Source organism: Phaseolus vulgaris, chromosome 2, assembly GCF_000499845.2.
Source record: "Phaseolus vulgaris cultivar G19833 chromosome 2, P. vulgaris v2.0, whole genome shotgun sequence".
Classification (NCBI taxonomy): domain Eukaryota; kingdom Viridiplantae; phylum Streptophyta; class Magnoliopsida; order Fabales; family Fabaceae; genus Phaseolus; species Phaseolus vulgaris.
In genome coordinates, this window is record NC_023758.2 from 35,830,356 (window position 1) to 35,851,112 (window position 20,757).

General features: G+C 34.1%; 2 protein-coding genes across 3 annotated transcripts; one reads left to right on the forward strand and one right to left on the reverse strand.

The window, feature by feature from the left end:
- On the forward strand, positions 1 to 2,823 carry LOC137811730 (transcription factor bHLH144). Of its 2 annotated transcripts, none has more exons than XM_068613568.1 (4): positions 1 to 252; positions 701 to 845; positions 1,172 to 1,355; positions 1,514 to 2,823. In XM_068613568.1, the coding sequence occupies exon 4, from the start codon at positions 1,820 to 1,822 to the stop codon at positions 2,540 to 2,542; it is 723 nt and encodes a 240-aa protein (XP_068469669.1). In that variant the 5' UTR covers positions 1 to 252; positions 701 to 845; positions 1,172 to 1,355; positions 1,514 to 1,819; the 3' UTR covers positions 2,543 to 2,823. The 2 variants fall into 2 exon arrangements, with proteins under 2 accessions (XP_068469669.1, XP_068469671.1); XM_068613570.1 differs by having other exon boundaries at positions 2 to 252; positions 706 to 845.
- Positions 2,824 to 3,685: 862 nt separating this feature from the next.
- Positions 3,686 to 17,026, reverse strand: LOC137811729 (tobamovirus multiplication protein 1). The gene is made up of 14 exons (XM_068613567.1): positions 16,909 to 17,026; positions 16,513 to 16,805; positions 15,967 to 16,017; positions 15,207 to 15,240; positions 11,306 to 11,392; positions 11,166 to 11,217; positions 8,953 to 9,127; positions 8,721 to 8,816; positions 8,292 to 8,352; positions 5,309 to 5,373; positions 4,971 to 5,045; positions 4,791 to 4,866; positions 4,418 to 4,584; positions 3,686 to 4,067 (listed from the first exon to the last, which is right to left on the reverse strand). The coding sequence occupies exons 2-14, from the start codon at positions 16,615 to 16,617 to the stop codon at positions 4,044 to 4,046; spliced, it is 1,068 nt and encodes a 355-aa protein (XP_068469668.1). The 5' UTR covers positions 16,618 to 16,805; positions 16,909 to 17,026; the 3' UTR covers positions 3,686 to 4,043.
- Positions 17,027 to 20,757: the final 3,731 nt, after the last annotated feature.

A 20,757-nucleotide genomic window follows, 5' to 3' on the forward strand; every position in this document is an offset into this window, starting at 1 on the left:
AAGAACCATGCTCATTCCATCCAACGGCTCACATTTCTTTCTCTCTTTCTCTCTCCTTCAATTCCTTAGACAAAAGAAAAATGCTACAAAGGCAAAACGCATTCTGACTAAAATTCTCTGTTTCTTCTTCATCACCGCCCTTCACTGATTCCTCTTTCATTTTGTTTATTTTCTTCCAAAATCTTAGGTCTTGCTCTGTCACTGTGATCTTTGACTCCAATTTGTTCCGTTCAAACGCTGCTGTCAATTTTGGTAAAAATAATTGTTTTGTGCTGCTGAGGTTCCAGTTTTAAGATCTATATCTCAAAGTTTGTTTCTTTTTTAAAAAAGAAGGATATATACATGTGATGAGTTTTGCACTACTGCTACATAGTGTTTTCTTTCCGAAATTGATATGCTGGTTTGGTGGGGGGCTTAGTTTGATGCAAAGTTTGGAACTTTACTGTGTGGTGGGCTGCAAAAATTCGTTTATGGTAATGGGTATGCAAGTTGAACGATGGATTATGTGATTGAGATTAGATTTAAGATTTTTCTGAGGATAATCATGATACTTTACTTTTATTTCTAAAAAAATCTTGCCTTTTCGTTTTAGTATTTTGGAGCTAGATTGGAGTGTTTTGTTCTTGAGTCCTTTGGTGTCTCTTTTATGGATGGCTGCTTTTGATTTTAAGATTAAGCCTTACTTTGACACTCTGTTCAGGTCAGGTTTTTGGGTTTGTCTTATCTGATAATCTGGAGTGGAGCTAAGTCAAGATGCCGTGGGTTTCCTTGTTTGTGGATCACAAAAGAAACTGTGTTCGCTTGGTGGTGTTTTTTCGTGTGATTCTGTAAATTAGTTCGCTCAGGTGAGGAATTTTGTCCTGTCAATTTGCTTCTACAGTTTGTAGAACTATTCTTGTTTTGTTTTTGATGAAATTTTATTGGAACGTGTCTTCTAACATGTTTTATGTCTATTGCTTGCCATGGAATGAAAACAATTGTGATGTTGGTATAATTGTTTTGTTTCATGGAGAACATGTTAGTTCCTATGACAACTTCTTAATATGTGAAACGATACATTGAATTTAGCTGCCATAGTTTTGTATGTTATGAACATTTTGTGGAATCTCATATTTTACATGTCATATTACCTCGGATGGTCTTATATTGTTTCTTGGCGTTGCGGGTGTAGTCCCATTAGGTTGCGAAGGAACTCTTTTATTTGGTTCTTCTCCATTTCATTTGCAAAGCTGTTGGGGGATTTGAGGATGTTCTTTGCGATAACAATAAAGAGATACCGAGCTGTGAAGGAAGTTGGACAAATTAAAATGAGTGTTGGAGTCATTGCGTACAACCAATTGATGCTTGTTTGCCAGGTAAATTTTTCATCTTCCTCACTTTTGGGTTGCCATGGAAGTTCTCTCTAATTGTATAACACGATTAGATTCAGTAACTGTTGTTGCTAGCAACAAACTCATATTTGGTTTTCCTCCTTACTATTACTGCTGTTTTACCACACCATTTTCTTTTGCAGGCTGAGTATTTTCGTCAGTTGCTCAAACCTGTTACGTAGTCTAGCTTTGAGGGACATTGGTTTGGGGGGGGATTGCCTTATATTGTACTTCATCATTAAAAGCTGCAGAGAGATGAAGTTTTAGTTTGGAAAAGTTGCCATTGCCACTTCATGTTAGATGGAAATTGGAATCACCTTAGCACCTGCTGTTTAGTTTTAACATTCCTTTAGGAACTTCCTTCAAGCTTTAGTACAGAATAATTGCCAGTTGCATAGGATAAATCAGCATTGCTCGTTGAACGTCACTCAGATTGAACAGATAATATAATGCAGACTCAGGAATATTTTCTCCCGAAGAAGATGGTACTTCCTTTGGCAGATGAGTCCATTGATGCTGATGCTCACATGCATCCTCCACTTGCTTCTGCCTTTGATGCGTTTTTACCTCCAGGTGTGGGGCAGATAACACCCTTTGAAAGATTTAAGTTGCAACCCTCTGAGGCTTGCCCCAAGAATTTTGTTATCTTTGATCAAACAGATCAGCGAAGTAGGATTATGTTCCATCCTGCAATGACCTACAAATTTAATAGTCCTGGCTTAGATGTTGATGCTACTTTTTCTCAAGATTTTGAGAAGAATAAAGTGAATGAAATGGAAAGAGAATTGTCATCTCCTTTTGAAGAAGATCCTAATGACATTGATGCACTGATGAGCATAGGAGGTGATGAACTAGAAGACTTTGATGAGGAAGAAGTAAGCACGGCGAGGACTCATGAACATTATGAAAGTTTATCTGATACTTGCTCCAGTTATTGCTCAAAATCAAGGAAGAAGAGGGTGCCATCATCTTGTGTACACAAGTGTTCTGAGGGTAGAGGTTGCTGCCACAATGATGGGAATAACCGGGAGATAAAGAGGATGGTGAGGATATTGAGAAATATCGTGCCTGGTGGAGGTAATCAAATGGATTCTGTCACTGTTTTAGATGAAGCGGTTAAATACCTCAAGTCTCTCAAGGTTGAGGTGGAACAGTTTGGAGTTGGACCATGAAGATGTAAGATGTTGCGCCAACAATTCAGTATTTCCCCAACATCGTTTGTTACTAGCCTCACTCACCATCCAAGTTATGAGAACAGGTCCTTGCTATCTGAGTAATAAATTATGACTGACATTTTACTGGTTCAGGTTATGTAAGAAAATACCATAAATAATGTTGTACTTTTAGGTTGAGCTTTACCTACAACTCAATTATTATTATGCATGCTGTTATGTTATGAATGTCCCATTAATATACATGGCCCAAGATAAATGCTTCTGGTACCTTGTCACAATGAAGTTTTATATGCTGCTGCCAAACTCCACTTTCATTTTTGAGTTGGATTTCATTTGATAGTACGCTCAGTTTGAGGTATGTTTCTCGCAAGTGTTGTATAACATGGCTGCTAAAGTTCTTGTTGACCTTTTTTTTCTTCTATATTTGATGTCATTTTCTTGTAAAAGTGTAAATTTGAAGCAACACAGATGAACGTCATGCATGCATTGTGTGTTTAAGTGGTGTTGCCCTCAATTAGTTTTGCAGTGTTAGTGGCGCACCATTGAAAAGCCTTTTTCAGTGGCCTTCCACCTTTATGCCGTTTTTGGCCCATGGCCATTCAAAATCCATTTAGCTGCATAACCGTTGGCACTCAAATTCTGAATTTTGCGCTTTCCCCCGGCATTGCTCTCAAGATAATGATTAAAGAATTAATAGATACAAATATTTTATTAGAAATTACCAAAAATACATTTTTTTGGTTCAGTTTGGTACAAGTTTTCTATAAATGTCATCAAGAAATAATAAAAATAAAATGAAAATTTGCATTAATTTATAAGAACTCTCGTTTGATTAAATAAGTTTAGAAAGGTATAAAAAGTATTTAACTTGTCAGAGAAAACCATTTTAATTTCTTTTGAGTATTCATGAATACTGAAGTTGTTCCAACCTAATTAGGTTCCATTAATACGAACCATATTTGGTTATTTATTTGGTGATCTCAAGCATAAAATTCAAATAACGGATCTGATTACATCCTACATCCTGGTGGAGGCTTAAATTGAAGCATATTTTATTCCAAAATTGTAAATATCGTGATGAATTTCAGGGGTACAGGATTTTCCCTAGCAGTTAAAAAGGAAATGTTAGGACTATTTGGATAAAAAAAAATCTTTCTCAACTGATTAATTCAGTTTGCAAGCAGGCTAAGACGGTCAACCTGCGACAGCCATATTGATGTCGGAGGGAGTTATTCAAGCTCTGAAAAATACCCAACCAGCATTGAAACAGTAGCGTCCCAAAATTTGTATAAAGAAAAGAATTTTTCATATATCAAATTGCTGCTATATACATTTAGATTTAGATTGTAAATACAGTGGGAAGGGAAACCTCACGGCCCTTGAGCACTTGCATCCATCATATCATTTTCTCTGATGCGCTCTAGGGTTAAACATATTCTGAGGAAATAAGCTGTCGAAACTCCAGCAGAACAAGACATTTGCATAGGTTAATGCATAATTATATAGGACTCGCTCTTGATATCTGCAATACTAGCAGCATTTATATCACTAACAGTTCTTATGCATGTTCAATAAACAAGGTTATACTGCTCAATTTTTAAAGATTATTATATTCCGCATAGATGTACTATTGTGCTATGCTGGATCATCATTTACGTTCCCCTTATGAACTCAGTCTCTTAGGGAAACAAAATGATTGTGAACAAGTTTCATGTCAAGCTTTAAGCAATCCATGTTAATATAAAAATAGTTTTATACAGATGAAGTATAGGAGAAATTAGAATTTAGACAATGACGTAAAACAGTTTGTGTATTCTAAAATCAAAAGTTGAATACTGCATGGATAATTTAACCAAAGGAATATATAGGCACCTGATTCTGCATGCTTGTTGCTGTAGTCCAGCGTTGAGGATGATGAATTGCAATTGAACTATCGGCAACAAAAGTTATTGTACTAGATTCTTCTGGTATGCCAGCAGCTTCCGCAGGTGGTAATTCTCTCATTACCCACAGTATCACTGCTGAAGGTATTGATGAACCTGGAAGAAGGATCATATTCAGATATAAAGGAGATGAAGCCACTTAAGAGAGTAATTAGCAGTGGTACGCTATGTGAAAGTTGAATGGAGAGCATAATCCAAGTATTAGATAGCAGGCTGTGTAACAGTTTCAAACACTTTTACGGAATGAATAGAAGATTCCTGCAACTGAACTAGTAACTGGTAACTAAATTAACAGCACATACCTACGAAATAATACAAAATGAGCATAAGAGAGGTGTAAGCATCATTCAGACGCTGCTGATTCCAGTTATACTGCATCTGCAATAATAAAACAATTTACATAACAAGAAAGTTCAGGAAATCTTAAACCTTTTATCAAGAAAAAAAAGTAGAATTCTTGCACTCATTTAACTCATACATACAGGGATGTCAGTTAAAAGTTCTACACATGAACTTGATGTGAAGCATAGTACGGAGACAATAGTTAAACCTGCAACCTGAGAAAACTGAATCCATCAACAATGTATTTAAATTTAATAAACACACAAACATGACAGCAGAAGACTGTATATTTCTATCTCAATATATGTCAATATATTTAAAATTAAAATAAGCATATAAAGTATGCATCAGATGAAAAGTTAGATTAAGTGATGGCAGCCATGGGTGTCACAGACCACCATGCCCCTGAAAAAAAAGATTCAAAATCACAGAGGCTAAACATTGTCCAGTACTCCAGTGGAAACGAGAAATGTAGTACCTTCCACATTTCAGATGAAGGTTTCTCGGCTCTCACTTTGCTCATTTTCAAGCATAATAGAATTCCTGTTAAAAGGAAATACAAAAATCATAATAACAACAGTTGACAAAAAGAGGCACACCACAACTCACTAGGCATCATACTATGACTAACACCTTTTATAGTATAAATTCATCTAACGTTATCACAAAATGAATTTTTATTTGCAAACGGAAATTTCCACTCCATGATAAGAAGAGATTGAAACCTTAATCTATACAAAATATAAACCCTAAACCCTAAATCCATACATTATAGATTGGTGTTTCATATGTTCTATTCTGTATTATTATCCCTAACCAAGCTATATCTATATGGATGGTTTGTGGTGAGTAATAATGCTTAAAAAACATCCTTTTCAACCTGCCAACTAATCAGGGTCAAATGTTATCACAAGTGTCCTGTAACCAAGCAAGAAATGTCACTTAAATAACATTTTTGTAAGTTGTCTGAAAAGGCTATGTTGGAGGAGTGATTTCAATTCAACATTATGGTTGGGAAATCATGCAAATGATCAATATTATTAAATTTGGAAACATGGAGAACGTGCATTGGTGCAGGTTATGAGAGTTGTGCAGGTACTCATACAAGTACCTCAGGCTTACAACAAAATTAGGTTACGTATCTCACAGATAGGTGAAAGTTTCATTAATCTTTCAGTCAATCTTTCCTAAAGTACATTTTTATATTAAAATGAAGGAAGGGAAGTTGGAAGGCACAAAAAGCATGAGATTAAGATATACCTCTACCTACTTGGACAGTAGTTAGTTGTAAATAAAAACATATCTACGTTGGTGCATAATAATCCATCTTTACCCATTCCCATATTGTCCTAGCATTATATGCTTTGACTTTTGTCAAACTATTCATCATATAAAAGCCAGTTATGGAACATTACTCTCAAAATGTTGGTATAAGCTAGATACATTTTGTTGCACAATCGTAGTGAGAAACACTTAGAAGACTTCACAAATGGGTCACAGCCAACATGTAAGAAAATATGATACCACTTTCAACTCAAAACCTAAGAAGACAATAGGTTTGTGGGTATTACTCACTTATATGTTTCTCAATTTGCCCATTTCTACACAATGTGGGACTCACTCCAACTCATGTTCAAACATCAAAACACCAACAAACTCCCCTTCAGGTATGAGTCTCCACATAGTAAACATATGAATTCACTACTAGGAAGACTTTTGATACAAAGAATCATATGCACACGGGATTCACCACCAACTCCATTGTACTCATCATCTAAACCAATCACCAGGGCAAATCACCAACTTTGACCCATTGGTCAAGATTTTCTTGATATTTCTCTCCCTTAGATTTTCAACAATGGTATCAAAGTCTATGGTTCAAGGTGGTCAACTTAGACAAGTATAATGAAGTTGGTGGTGGATCCTAGTGTGCAAATGATCCCTTGTATTGAAAGTCTTTCTGACAGGGCATCCATGCAATGTGTCAACTAGGTGATTGGCAATGCAAGTAAAGATCACCATTGAGTACTTGTGGACAAAATGTGGAAGGGACTCCCTTAAGATAGAGTTTGTTAGAGATCAAATATTAGTTGAAGTTCTGCATTGTGTAGAAATGAGCAAGCTGAGCCACATAGAAGTGAGATAGACCCATAAACTTGTTACCTTAAACTTTTGGTTTGATGGCAGTGTCTTGTTCTCTTATTTGTTTGGTTGGCTCGTGAACTTGGATTTCCCAACAAGTGGTCATAGCGGTTTTGATAGATTGTTACCACGTTGGATTTATTCTCAAAACCAGTTGGTATCAAGTGAAGTTGCCTAATGAGTAATGTACCCTAATAATTAAGACAGGCAATATTGGATTGCCCCACGTCTTCCTCTGCATATGCCTACCGAATTTGGAAATGCACAATAGAAACCATATGAATGCTAGAGATCCCCTTCACACACCATGGAAGCAACAACAATGCCTATCAACTTTAATAACATATTGTGAACAAAGGTAGGTCTAACTTCCTTCCAAAGGTGACATCAGGGGAGAAGAATTGCCCAAGATCTGTAAGGAGTATTCTAATCATATTCCTACCCAATTTCGGATATCTTAACACACTCCTAACAACTACGACTGAACATTTGTGCCATGATGTGTGGAGGATTAGACATTTTCAAAGATTAGGTAGCTTCTAAAAGCATATTAGATTTCATCTTAAAACTAATTGGCATTAAACTGCACCTCAGTAACTGACTTGGGCCAAGTGATCTCGAATTTTCCAACATGTACACAGTATAAACATAGTAGACATGTGTATGCCACTCTGTTTCTTTAGCAAGAATAAAGTCCTAGGTACATGTTATGTTACTATAACAGCTTTTTTGGCTATTCATGTTATTATTTGTATTTGTAAATAACTAGGAATAATAATAATCAAATACTACCTCCTTTCAGTTATAAGCAAAAAAAATCACACTTTTCTTATTCTCAAATATAAACAAATTTTAACTACTTTTACTTCATTTAATGATAATTTTCCTAAAATACCCTAACTTTAATTAATGTCTGACTTTTGGTTACACCAACATTATATGTATTTTTTTTTATGAAGACATTTTAGGAAGAATACTAATAGATTAGTAAAATTTATTGCACTTACTTTCCCTAATCTGTGTGAAGTTAGTTTTTTTTTACATGAGAGTGGAGATAATAATAAATAGAGACTTTAGAATTACACAACGTAGTATCACATGCATTTTGAGGACATAAAATCCATTTAATTGGACAAGAACAGGCCTTCTAGATAATCTCAGCTTAATACATACATATGTATCTAGGTTTTAGTACTGCTCAACATTGATGCACTTCGACAGACAAACCAAGCAAGTATATATCCACTCAAGCAAAAGAAACAAATTACATTCAAATCTACTGAAACTTAAAATGGAGAAACAGAATAGCGGTTGCTCACCATAGCAGGCTAATGCTCCTCCCAACAAAAGCATTCCAATAGCAGAAAGATCTAAATATACCTGCAAGATAATTTTGGTCACAAACCATACTTCAAAGGGTTTTTTGGAATCAACACAGCGCTGCTATAGTGCCAATACAGGTCCCAATTCAATCTTCTAGTTGGAAAACTACACTAAGCCGCTCCACTACAGCAGCCCCTGTAGGCAGGGTCCGTTTAGCTGTTATAGCAGAGCTATAGTGTGCTACTTAAAACATTGATTATAAATAACAACAGTAACCAAAGCCTTGTTCCACTAGGTATTGGCTATATGAATCAAATGATAACATTGTATTTTGTCATTAACTAAATCCTCAGCAAATCCTTTTGGATCTAAGTCCTTTTTCATGGATAGATTATAATCAAAAGCTAAAATGACAATGGCCATACCTGAGCTGCCACTTCAGAATCAATGGGATTCTTTCCTAGCCCAATCCAGATTATCACAGCAAATGCCATCATGGTAATGAAAACTAGCAATGTAACCTGGAAAATCATGAATCATCATTATATACGAAGGAAATACATTGTAAAGTAAGTTATTAGACAACAGTCATAGTAAAGAGGAAAAACGATACCACAAAATCAAAACTACATAAGAAACATTCATTGTTTCGCATACCAAAATCACAATCTTTTGCCGATTTCCAACCCGAGAAAGCCGAAGAGGAAAGCACTTTCGATGGCTATCTATGCTTGCAATGTTTGATTCATTGGATGTCTTTTCCAGCAAAGGGCTGTCACAAAAACTTCCTTCGTAGTCATCATCATCATCTGCCTGATGGCAAAGGTCAACCCTGTGAAAGAAAGCCCCAATTCAAAGAAACTAGTTCATATTTAGCTATGCAACAATAACAACAAATCATCATCCTGTAGAGATATTGAGAAATACAGGGGCCTAAAATTTGATGAAATAGACAAACATCTTCAAAGATACATTCCAAAACTCATTCAATAAAGAAATTCTTTTCATGTCAATGGTAGCAAATGTCAATGTTGTGGATATGTACTAATACTCAAGCAGCTTGAATAGCAAATTTTAGCAATCATGCTACATAAATTAATCAAAGATTCACAACTACAGTTGTAAGATGAAAAAAAGAAATAAAAGTGACGAGCACGCACAAAAGGGATGGCATCACTCCTCAAGAGTAGGGATGGTGGTTTGGACCTGACGAGCATTTGCTAAATTTACTTACAATGTAGAGATTTTACCTATTAAATGGGTTCGGGCTAGGTAATTGATTACCCATGAAAATTGTGAGGGTCCATGTGGGTCTGGGTATCACAAGAACTATATAGAGAAATAACAATACAATTTTATCTTAATTGGAACTTCTTGCCCCAAGAGTTGGAGCACATAAGGCGTGTTCATCCATCTCATTACATATATATGACATCAAGTATTTAAGCCACACTTAAACCCTACAAAACCAACTTATAAGATGAGGTTTGTATCCACTTATATAGTATAATTTGATCATATCACTAGTTGATGTGAGATCTCCAACACATGATGTTAGAACTAACAAATGATGTGGTGATTTATGTAGAGAATCTTTTCATGAATTAAATGATAATCAATCTCAGCATGCTTCATTTGTTCATGCAAAATTGGATTAGGAGGCGATGTACAATGTTGCAAAAGCCATAAGTCAATATTATTCCTTTGTATTGGACCTTGCAAAAGAAGTATGCTTATCATTCTTCCATGACCTGGATTGGACCTTGCAAAAGCATTGTGCTTTTCACTTTTCCATGAAATGAAAATACCTTTGCTAAGAGCACTATAGCCATTAGATTAGATCACCTATTAGTTGGACAACTTGTTAAAGTTCAAGTGTGAATTGGAGTCTCACATTCTATAGAAGGGAAGGGAGAAGAGAGAAATGGGCCCACAATGGTTTGCATTCTCACACATTCTTGTACAATACATTGCATTATTTTGTACCTTATTCTTGACTTCTTGCTTTCCATTCTTCACCACCAAACAATTACAAGTTTGCAACCATCATGAGTCAAAGTTGAAATCATTTGTTTTGTGCATGACTTTGTACATGTTGGTTCAAAGAGGGTGGTGGTTGCCAAAGAAAAAAATGCTCAACGGGTGTGGTGGTTGCCCAAGAGCAAAGATGCTCAACGGGTGTGGTGGTTGCCCAAGAGCAAAGATGCTCTAAGAGTGCGACAACTGCCATGGTGCAAAATGCTAAGAAGGCACTCACAATTGGTAATGAGACAAATTGATTAGAGAGCGCCCACAACTACCAAAGAATGTTGCAACAAGTATTGTTTAATCAAGAGAGAGAGAGTCAAAGTGAAATAGTTAAGCGTATTGTTCACTCCAAGAGAAAAAGTCAAGTTGACAAAGTCAGGGCCAGTGTCTCTTGGGAAAGTCATTGTCTAACAACAAATGAATGACAAAACATGTCACGGAGGATAGTACTCCTCTTATCCCATATGGTAATAATAGCTTGTAATTATGTATCTTGTACACACGAGTACTTTGATTTATAATGAAGAGATGAAATAATAAGGAACAAAATCAATAACTAATAATATAAAATATTTGCTGACATATTTCCAAATTTGATGTAATCAAATCATACCATATTTTCCTATTTAATGTAATCCAATCATATCTTTAATAGGGGTAATGTGATTAAATTAATGACCAACATAAGCATGTGGGTATGGGAACATATAATTTTACCTAGCACCTATCCATTGCCATCCCTACTAAAGAGGGTTTGCAAGTACTTGCTATAAGTAAATTTTTCTAGGAAGCTAGTTCATCAAACAAATTTAAATGTCATAACAATAAGCAAGATTACATACCAGAAGGATAAAAGAAGAAGAAATGCTGCAAAAAAAAGTACTTTGGGGAAAGCTGCAAAACAATTTTCAACAATTCAAACATTTTAATTAAGGATGAAAATATATCACAGGTGTCTAGTCAATAAAGAATGGAGGCTTACCCATAAACATGAAACCACAAGAGTGTGACCAAAAGGTCCATCCATTGCAAGCAGCAATAAGTGTCAATGCCAAATAAATGACATAACCTGAATTTTTAAATTTAGTAGTTTAGAAGGAATAAAGAGAAAACGTACGGAGGGTTATGAATTATTGACAGCTCATATTTTATTCATCGACACATGTATTTTGTTACAAGTCTAAAACAAAACCATTCTCATATTGGACAGATGACAAAGAAGTTATCAAAAGAATATCTCTTCTGCACAGAAGAATTGTTATGCATGAAACTAAGGTGGTTTTACATTAAATTCATTGCCTAAACCCTATACTTATGATAAAGCTGTCTCAGATTATTTAGATGGCCATTGCAAGCCACCCACGATATCAGCCTTTGCAATCTTGGAAGGCCAAAAGGATGACAGACTTGCCAAGTTTTCAATTATGATCAAGGAGCATGAGCAACGAATTCACCTTGATAAAGTTATAAGGGAAAATTGGGACCCCATTTCATTGCACAATCAAATTTATCATGATCTACGAAAAGATACTCGAAGTATGTTTTCCATTAAATGCAAGATTCCAGATTTAAGTCTGCCATTCACTGCACAACAGATAAGATTGGACTAACTGTAAAAAGTCTAAGACTTTAGTACTTGACCTATACCATTTAAAGAATTTCTAATTAACATGAAATAGCATGACTTCTATTATGACTTTCTAACCCACAAGTGGATTTGGTGAAATATTTATCCTAGAAATTTAGTCTATACATACATACATACATACATGACTCTCCCTGAACAACAAAACCAGGAGGTTGCTCCATATAAATTTCTTCCTACAATTTCCCATTAAGAAAAGCATTTTTGACATCCAGGTGATAAAGAAGCCATCATTGAAGAGCTGCCATGGCTATGAATAAGCGAACATAAACCATCTTTGCTATTGGTTAAAATGTATCACCATAGTCTAAACAAAAAATTTGTGTATAATCTTTAACCACAAGACAAGCTTTTAGACAATCAATAGTGTACCATCAGGACCAACTTTGATAGCGAAAACCCACCTCCAACCAATAATAGAATTCCTAGAAGGTAAAAGAACAAGTTCCCAAGTTCCACTGGTCTGAAGAGCACTTATTATCAAGCATTGTCTGACACCAACCAGGATGAGCTAAAGCATCACCTACAGACTTTACAGACACGTAAGAAATAGACGAAAGGCAGGTATAAAAAGGTTGAGATAGTTGATGGTAGCTTAAAGCAGTATAATGTGGAGAAGGATTACGGGTAAAACGTATTCCATTACGAAAAGCAATGGGAAAATCAAGTTCAACCATTGAAGCTAGAAGATGCGGAGGATTTGGCACTAGAAGAGAGTCATTCGGTGGATGATGAGAAGCCTGACGATGACTATAAACTTGAAAAGGTGGTGGAGGCAGGAAATCTTTAGGTACACTAGACATAACAAGAGGATCAAAGACAAAAGGAATATTGTACTTAATCAGATGTAGACATAGGTGAAGATAAAAACTTAAAATAAAGACTCAATGAAAGTGACATATGCCGAAATGAAATAACGGTTAAGAGAGGGTGCGAAATATTGATATCATTTTTGAGATCTAGTGAACCATAAAAAACACATTTGTTGTGTGACCTAGCAGATAATTTATCAAGATCAGGACAAAAATTGTAAACAGAAAATGTAGACCCAAAAACTTTAAGTGGTAAGTGATGAAAAGGTTCATGAGGAAATAAAATAGAATGAGGAATTTTATTCTCTAAAACCGAAGATGACATGCGATTAATTAGATAACATGCACTAAGAACAACATCACCCAAAAATCTTTGAAGAACATCACCATAAATTAAAATAGTGTGAGTAGTTTCAACAGGATGTCTATTCTTGCACTCAGCCTCCCCATTCTGATGAGAGGTACATGAGGTTTGATGAAGAATGCCATGAGATTTTATAAAAGTGGTTAAAGAACGAGAAAAATACTCACAAGCATTATCACTGATGAGAGGTACATGAGGTTTGATGAAGAATGCCATGAGATTTTATAAAAGTGGTTAAAGAACGAGAAAAATACTCACAAGCATTATCATTGCGTAAAGTTCAAATCAAACCTCCAAATTGATTTTTAATTTTGTTATAAAAAGATTGAAATATAGAAAACACCTCAAAACAAGTTTTCATAAAAAATAATCAAGTATATCTTGAATAATCATCAATAAAAGTAAAAAAATACTGAAATCCTAAATTAGACTTAACACAACTTGATCCCCAAATGTTAGAGTGAACTAAGGCAAAATGGGATGAAGCACGTTGTGAGACATTACTAGGAAAAGAACTGAGTGTTTACCTAAATGACATGACTCACAATACAAACTACAGACTTTTGACAAACTTGGAACAAGGTGTTGCGTCTTGACAAGACTAGGATGACCTAGTTGAGCATGAAGGAGAGATGGAGAATCCATGACCCTACCAACATGTTCAATTGTTCATAGGTGATAAAGACTATGAGACTCACATCTAGTGCCAATTATTTGTCCCGAACTCCAGTGTTGTAAACAAACAAAATCTTTGGTAAAAGAAATAACACAATCAAGGGAACATATCAGACGACAAATGGATGATAAGTTGAAGGGAGACCTAGGAACATAAGCTTAACTCAACCTTACAAAACCAATTTATAAGGTCAAGTTTACACCTATTTATATATTATGAAAAATCTTTATCTCTAGTCAATGTGGGATCTCCATCCCCCGCCCTTCTCTCATGGCAAGACCCCCCAACTCGTGCGTGAGACTATATATTTATGGGTATTCCAATAGTGGCTCGATAGTGGGTGGTTTGATAAGTCTAAAAAAAACTTTTGTTAGGATAAACTCTAAATGACGCTGATACCATATTAAGAATAAAGAAATAAAAAAAATATAGGATTAATATCCCTTGTGTAAATTACACACATAGGATTGTTTATTTATAGATGAAAATAATAACAAAATAACAGAAACTATGGACTAAACATTCAACACTTTCTAAAAGTTGTAACAAGGTAATTGTCTCTGTGACAGACTTACTATCAAGTTTACCAATATGCTAAAGAATTCTGACCAAGGCCCAAGCATCATTAGTCCTTTAGCCTTTAGGGATCTAGCTGGGATTCATCCCCATCTTAAGCACCCATTCTTATGAAAAATGGAAAAGAAAATGACCAGGAGTAAGGAATACAAAGCCTTTTTTCCTTGGTAATCAAATTCTCAGTATATATAGCACTGTTAATAGCCTGACATTTCAGAACTGGTAAGTGCTTCATAGGTGTATATATTTATTTCTTTTTCACTTGAATCATACTTCTGGGATTTTGGTGACATTTCAAGAGGCATAAGGGAAAATGAATGTAAAGTATCAAACATAACTGTTATCACTCAAAATTTACACTAGTGAAAGATGTGACAAAACTACAATGGATGTTTGATAGAGAAACACTAGAAATATAGCCATCTCAGCCAAGGTATTAACCTAGAATAGAGAAAGAAAACTAAGAAGCGAAATAGGTAAAGCAGGTCAAACTGCCAAAGTATAGAGGAACTCTCATGTAAAACAAACTTGAAAATTGGCAGTACTAATGAATGGCAAGACAATTAAAAAGTCGAATTTTCTTATGAAATGATGTAGCCATGAACCAAATCTACCTAAACCCAATCACTTATGAATTTATAACAATTACTGGATAAAATATCAGAATTGGCTCCTATAGTGTAGCAAACCATGAAATGCTAAATGGCTTAAATTAATTAACCATAAATACAAGAGAGGTACAAGAGAGGAAATGATGACATAAATAACACATACAATATACTTGAACATCAAAAGTAAAATACAACTAACCCAAATTAGAAGATCCAATCAATAGATGGAACACCTGCATCACACCATATTTACATTTCATTAGAAGCTTAATATGTATAAACAAATCCTGGGGTAATAGCAAGTAAAAAAAGCCTAGAATTGAGTAGAGCATGAAAACTAAAAAACCATAAAAGTTTATATATTTATAAAAATTCAGAGACAAAAATTCCTATGAGCAACGTTATACAAATGCATAACTGCATTGCAATATTTCTATCCTTTCTTATTATAAAGGACAGCACTAACTTGAACTATTTCATAGACACTTGGACATTACATTGAAATTGTTGCATACATTCAGAATTCAACATTCTTACACAAATATCTAACACCCCAAAGCATCAACAAAATATATAAACGATGCAAGGCAGAAAGGATAAAGAAGAGCAGTTGAATTCTGCAGTGAAAGCAGCAAATATTTCCATCTAGGAATTACTAAGCACAGTAACTTCAAGTAGTCACGAAAGCACATTCTTCTAGCCTTCAATATGCACACATTAGACCAGTGACTCATATCCTAAAGCTCTAGCGAATGCTACAATGGAAATCCTCTCATATCTCGATAATTGGTATAGACATAATTCCAACAGCACTGCTATACACAGGCTACAGTACTAACCAGTAAATGGCGAATGACAACCAATCACTTAATACATTTACAACACAAACAGATTCATCTATTGAGAAAAGATCCGGTTATAGCAGAAAATTCGACAAGTAGCCTTTAAAATGCACTTACTTTTTGCCGAGTCAAACCAAGCTGCGCGTTTCTCAAGTGAATCCTCATCAACTGCAGCACCCAATTAAAAAAGAAAAAGAAAACGACAATAAGTAAACACATATAACTTAGTCTTCAGCACTTCCACTTTAGCACAGAGCTTAATATCTCAAATCAGTGTTATGGAATATCAACGAATCCCAAAAACTAAACAGAGACAAAGTGCAACCACAAAAAAGTCAACTTAAAGAGTAGCTAAAATTAAACCAATTAGCCAGACAAGCATACCACTAAAACTAACAATTGAATATTAAAAAAAAAAAACGGTTCAACAAAAAGCCCTGAAAATTAAAACATCTAATAACATCAAATGATTGAATTCAGAAAACCGTCACCGCACACGATAACGGAGAAGAAACAGAAAAAAAAAGGCTCAAAATGCACGTTTATTTTATCCTCTCGAATCCAACACATTCTCTCGGTTCGGCATGTTCCAAATCGAAATTAAAGAAGAAAACCTAAATTGTGGAGCGAGAGGCAAATGCAGGAAGCAGCGTAAGGGAAAACCTGGAAGAAGGCAAGGGAAGCAACGAGGGCGTGAAGAAGAGCGAGAGCGAGATTGACAGCGAGGACTAGACGCGGAAAACAGTGAGCGTCTCTGAATCCCGACATGGCCTCGTGCGTGTGAAACAAACAAACAGCGCCTGTGTTGTTCTTTCTCCTTCTCCTCTGTTCTGCTCACTCCTCCAGATCTACGCGTATATACGCATACGCATATGCATGTGATGCGTGGGTGTATCGTATCGCATCGCAGATTCATTCACAGCATCCGCAGCACCAACAAAACGTGACACACTTAGCTGATTTAGTGGAGGGGCATCCATTAGAAACAAAATAAAATAAAATATAAAAGTTAAAAATAAATATACTAATTAATTAATTAATAATATAAGGTGAACCCACCCTACGAATTATGGTCGTGGTGAGAAAGCAAAGACCACTTCTTTCTCTGCTTCTTTTCTGTCACACACTGCACATAAACATTCTCGCTTTTTTAGGGTTTTTTTAAAATAAAATAAAACCCTTTCCTTCAGTTGACTTTCTGCTTTGACTCTTGACTCATGATCTCACGTGTGTATTGGCTTTTAAATAATTTTGTTTTGCAATTAATAGCTATTTATTTGCTTGATTAATTCATTAATTGTGTTCATCTCCCCACCCTCCCTTTTGGTCCTACAATTGGAGGGCTAAGTGGCCCTTGCTCACTCATAATAGGTTTAAGATTAAGGAAATTCTATTGTATAAAAAGGGTTCAATATATTTTTACTCCATCATAATTTTTTTATGATATTTCATATTTTTTAATTTTTTTTATCTTTAAGATTTTGTGTGTGTTATATTATGGGTGCCGATAAGAGTCGGATAGCGGGTGACTTGATAAATCCAATAAATACTTGTTAGGATAGTCTCGAAAATGGCTCTGATACCATATTACGAAGTGGATTTAAGTCTAACTCAACCCTATAAAACCAGCTCATGGTGAGGTTGACACTCACTTATATACAATGAAATGTCTTAATCTTTAGTTGACGTGAGATCTCTAACATTCATAAGAATAAACTTAAAATTGATAAAAAATACTTAAAAAAAAAATGCATGTTAATAAATAAATATTTTTATAAATACTTTTTTTGAAAGAATTTCTTCGTAACAAAATATAGCAGCAGGCTAATTTAGTCACTTGCGCCTATAAAATAAAATAAAATTCAAGTACATCACATCCAAGTGTTAATAATTCCACCTTTTCTACACTTACCAAATTTTTGCTGTGAATGTAGTAATGGGAGAAAGAAGATTATATATATACACACAAGTGGAGCACATGCGTTATCATGAACTAAAAATTACTATTTATATTATTATTTTTATATTTAATATATGTAATTTATAATCTGAATACCAGAAGTTTTAGAAAAACTGTATAAATTTGTATGAAAAAATAAGTGTAAATTTTATAAAGTAATTGAAGTGTGTGCCTTTACTTTTAGTATGTAAGTTGTTTATTTTTTTTTTAAATTTTAAAATATGTTAAGATAAAATAGGAATAAGAGATATATCATAAAACGAAAATAGATATATTGTTATATATGTAATAGATAGATTTTAGATATATTTTAAAATGTTAAGAACTATTTATATTTAATTGTTTTTGCTAAAACAAATCTCATGAAATAGTAAAATGTAAGAAGAATCATTATTAATTTAAATTAATTTAGGTTTAATATGATAGTTGATAAATTTACATGTTAAATTTTTTTCATATAAATCAATATAAACAATTTAAAATGTATACATTAAATCAATTTAATTAAGGTTAAAAGATTAATAATTCACATGCTAATAAACTTATTCACTTTCAAATAACTTTAATTTTAGATTGATTCCATAATATGTTGGAGGTCCCACATCGACTAGAGATTTGTATACTTCATTCTTTATAAGTGTGTGCAAACCTCACCTCATAAGTTGGTTTTATGAGGTTGAGTTAGACTTAAAGTTCATTTTTAATCTAGTATCAGAGCCAAGTCCGAACTAGTTGAATACTTGTATTAGGAATTCTCGAATTGATTTTTTAGTCATGAGGAGTGTCTGTAAGTGAATGTAAACCTCACCTCATAAATAAATAGAGAAAACAATTGAAACAATAAATATCATACAAGAGTCATTGCATGTAAATATACATATGTAAAAGTATTATATAAATGACAAATATTTTTTCAAAAAAAAACAACTATACATGTTGTAAAACATAAAATACCAACACATGGAGTATCGTGAATTTCCCTTCCTAAAACATATAATATAGAAAAGAAAATGTTATATACATAGAACAATATATCTCTAACAATAAGGAACATAAACATCCTACACAAGTTAGTTTTCATATAAAAGGTAGAAATATTTCTCCCTTTTTGGTTGCGAAAAATTATTATTACTGAAATTACCTTTATCTGCAATGACATCAACAAATATAATTAATATCTACAAAATATTACTAAGACTACATTGTATATAGGTTAGTACTGATTTAACTAACCCTATAATAGAATGTCATAAAAATCTTAAATAACTATAATAGAATAATCATTTAATAATAATCAACAATAAACACTTTTAAACTACAAAAGATTCTATTAAACACTTCAATATTGTATATTAGATGATCTACCAATGTAAAACAACACTTAATGCACCCTTTAAGATGAATCAAACATCAACATACCCTTTACCCTTTAAGTACCTTAAAATACGCTTCACCATTTGCTAGTGTTCATTACCTAAATTCATCATGTACTTACTCACCAAACTTATTGCTTGAGCAAGTTCTAGTTTAATGCACAACATCACACATATTATAAAAAAAGTACGCTAGCATAAGGAACATAGAACATGTATTCCTTATGATAGAGTAGTATTAGCTACAGGTAGATGAACGGACGATGTCGATAGAGTAACAACTGATTGGCACCACTCATGTCAAAATGGTTAAAGACCTTTTGATGTATTGCTATTGACATAGAAAAAACTTATTCTGAGCATGATATCATTTGACCTCTATGCCTAGAATTTGAACAACATTCCCTAAATCCTTCATCTTAAACTCATTGTGCAATACTGTGAAAAATAGGTCAAATGCACAAGAAGGGAGGTTAAATTGTGTATTAAATTTTTTTTGTTCACAAGAACAACATATGATATAATGATCGAAAATTTTTTTAGTTGATGGACTTATTATCAAGATATTTTTGCAAATTTTGTTTAAAAAGAAACTCCTTCTTTGTCTAGTTAGATAACAATTTGATAATATGTAATTTGAAAGAGTCAAAGGGAAGAAAGACTTTTATATTAGTTTGTCTATAACTGAAACTATCTAGTTCTTGATCAACACTATCAAATTCCACTAAATAGGATATCTTCTATTTATAGAGGTTATGAAAGATAGTCATTGCAAATCTTTTATAGTTGTAGTGAATCTTGATAAGTGTTTTGTTCATCAAGTTGCATATGATATTGTAGGCAATAAGGGTTGCAATAAATTCTCTTCTTGCAACATTTGATGTAAACTTTATCTTGAAGAAACATTTTAATACATAACATAACTTATGGGACCTAGGTCAAATAACTTTTGTCTCATATTGAGTAAAAGTCATTGTACAAGGTGAATGATCTATGCATAGCAATTGTGACATATTCTTTGAGAGACCATTTCTTGCGAGATTTTCTTGGTGGTTAGATGAAATAACATTTTGAGAAATACTTCTTAAAGACTTATGAATGTTTTACTATGTTTTGAAAAAGTTTCGGTTAAACAAAAAAGACTCTCTGTGGTAGAGAGATTTGAAGGTGATATGGAAGTTGGAAGATTGGGGTATGAATTTCGAAAATCGTTTTAAGTGAGAAGTTGGTAATGGAAAGTCTATTAATTTCTGGGAAGACAGGAGGGTGGATAATGATGCCTTAAAGAGCGAATTTCCAAGGCTCTTTTCTCTTAGTGTTTTTAAAGAAGCTTTGTTGGATTGTTGTGGGACTTGGGTTAACAATGTTTGGGTGTGGAATTTGGGTTGAAGAAGGAGCCTATTGATTGAGAGAAGAACTAGGCCAGTCAGCTTCTGGAGGTGGTCCATGACTTAGTTCTTAATTTGGAAAAAGCTGATAAGTGGGTCCGGAAAGATGAAGCATGTTTAGAGTTTTCGGTTAAGTCAACTTACGTTATTCTAAAAGGAGATTCTAAAGGGGATCATCTGTCGTTGT

Excerpts from the sequence above, each read along its gene's own strand:
- LOC137811729 (XM_068613567.1), bottom strand. The coding sequence starts at position 16,617 with ATGTCGGGATTCAGAGACGCTCACTGTTTTCCGCGTCTAGTCCTCGCT. Across the intron at positions 5,374-8,291 it reads AGGAGCATTAGCCTGCTATG|GAATTCTATTATGCTTGAAA; the intron begins GTGAGCAACCGC and ends TCCTTTTAACAG. Across the intron at positions 5,046-5,308 it reads CTTCATCTGAAATGTGGAAG|GTTGCAGGTTTAACTATTGT; the intron begins GTACTACATTTC and ends CAGTTTTCTCAG.
- LOC137811730 (XM_068613568.1), top strand. The coding sequence starts at position 1,820 with ATGCAGACTCAGGAATATTTTCTCCCGAAGAAGATGGTACTTCCTTTG.